Source organism: Eptatretus burgeri, unplaced genomic scaffold (assembly GCF_056783735.1).
Source record: "Eptatretus burgeri isolate ZD-2024b unplaced genomic scaffold, Ebu_testis_v1 Ebu_testis_scaffold_2649, whole genome shotgun sequence".
NCBI lineage: Eukaryota > Metazoa > Chordata > Myxini > Myxiniformes > Myxinidae > Eptatretus > Eptatretus burgeri.
In genome coordinates this window covers 1-1,000 of record NW_028224597.1, presented here as the reverse complement: position 1 = coordinate 1,000, position 1,000 = coordinate 1, and the positions used below count along the sequence as shown (strand labels likewise).

Below are 1,000 nucleotides of genomic sequence, written 5' to 3'. Positions count from 1 at the left end.
AAATTTCATCGATCACTTGCATGGAAGCACATTGACAAATCAATGGAAATTGTCGGAACCAAGGATAGAATAAAATATTCTTACGTAGTGGGACATTTACAGCAGCTGCTGCTGGAGAAGAGTTGTTTCCCTTTCCTTGAAGAGCAGGTTCAGCTGAAAAGTAAGAACGCAATGAATGCTGGGAGTAAACGATGGATCGTTTCATGCATTGCCAAATGTCATCAGCAAATGCTGCAGGTTGGATAACGGGTGGAAGCTCGAATAAATAAATAAAGAACAATATTGGAATGCAAACTCTAAACATGATTAAAACCAAAGACGTCAAACGTCCAGTCATTGAGTTAGAACGACATGGTGTGGACAAGCAAATCAAACGTCAATACAATCCATGAACATCCTGTTCTCCCAAATCAAAACTACAAACCTGTGTGGGGAATTGGGAGGATGGTGATACGTGGTGGCTTGGACATTGCAGGTACGACCTTCCGCACAGGTGCAAGAGTCATCTCACCCGTGGTGCCAGGTGCAAGAGTCGTCTCACCCGTGGTGCCAGGTGCAAGAGTCGTCTCACCTGTGGTGTCAATTGCAAGAGTCGTGTCACCTGTGGTGCCAGGTGCAAGAGTCGTCTCACCTGTGGTACCAGGTGCAAGAGTCGTCTCACCTGTGGTGCCAGGTGCAAGAGTCGTGTCACCTGTGGTGCCAGGTGCAAGAGTCGTCTCACCTGTGAAGCCAGGTGACATGTTCAATTCTTGGATCAAATAGTAAAGGGATTAAAAGCTCCTGTTAGACATTTTACAAACTTCAATTCGAGCCTTTATACCGAGGAAAAGTAAACATGATAATTTTCATTGTCGATGTCATGCCGGGAGTTTTCCAGGGAATGTCAGTAGGTGGTGCAGGTGCAAGCTTACCTTCACCTGTCGATGCACATGTTGGAATAAATATGAGATCATGACAATGAACCAAACACAATTCATGGTCTCCATTATGGGGGAAAGCT

The 1,000-nt window shown here is 45.2% G+C and overlaps 1 protein-coding gene across 1 annotated transcript; it reads right to left on the bottom strand.

The window, feature by feature from the left end:
* Positions 1 to 84: 84 nt before the first annotated feature.
* LOC147006829 (uncharacterized) lies at positions 85 to 987 on the bottom strand (the record flags this gene model as incomplete). Its single annotated transcript, XM_085867776.1, has 2 exons — positions 425 to 987; positions 85 to 153 (listed from the first exon to the last, which is right to left on the bottom strand). Coding segments are annotated over exons 1-2 (385 nt in total), but the record flags the coding sequence as incomplete, so codon positions are not given.
* Positions 988 to 1,000: the final 13 nt, after the last annotated feature.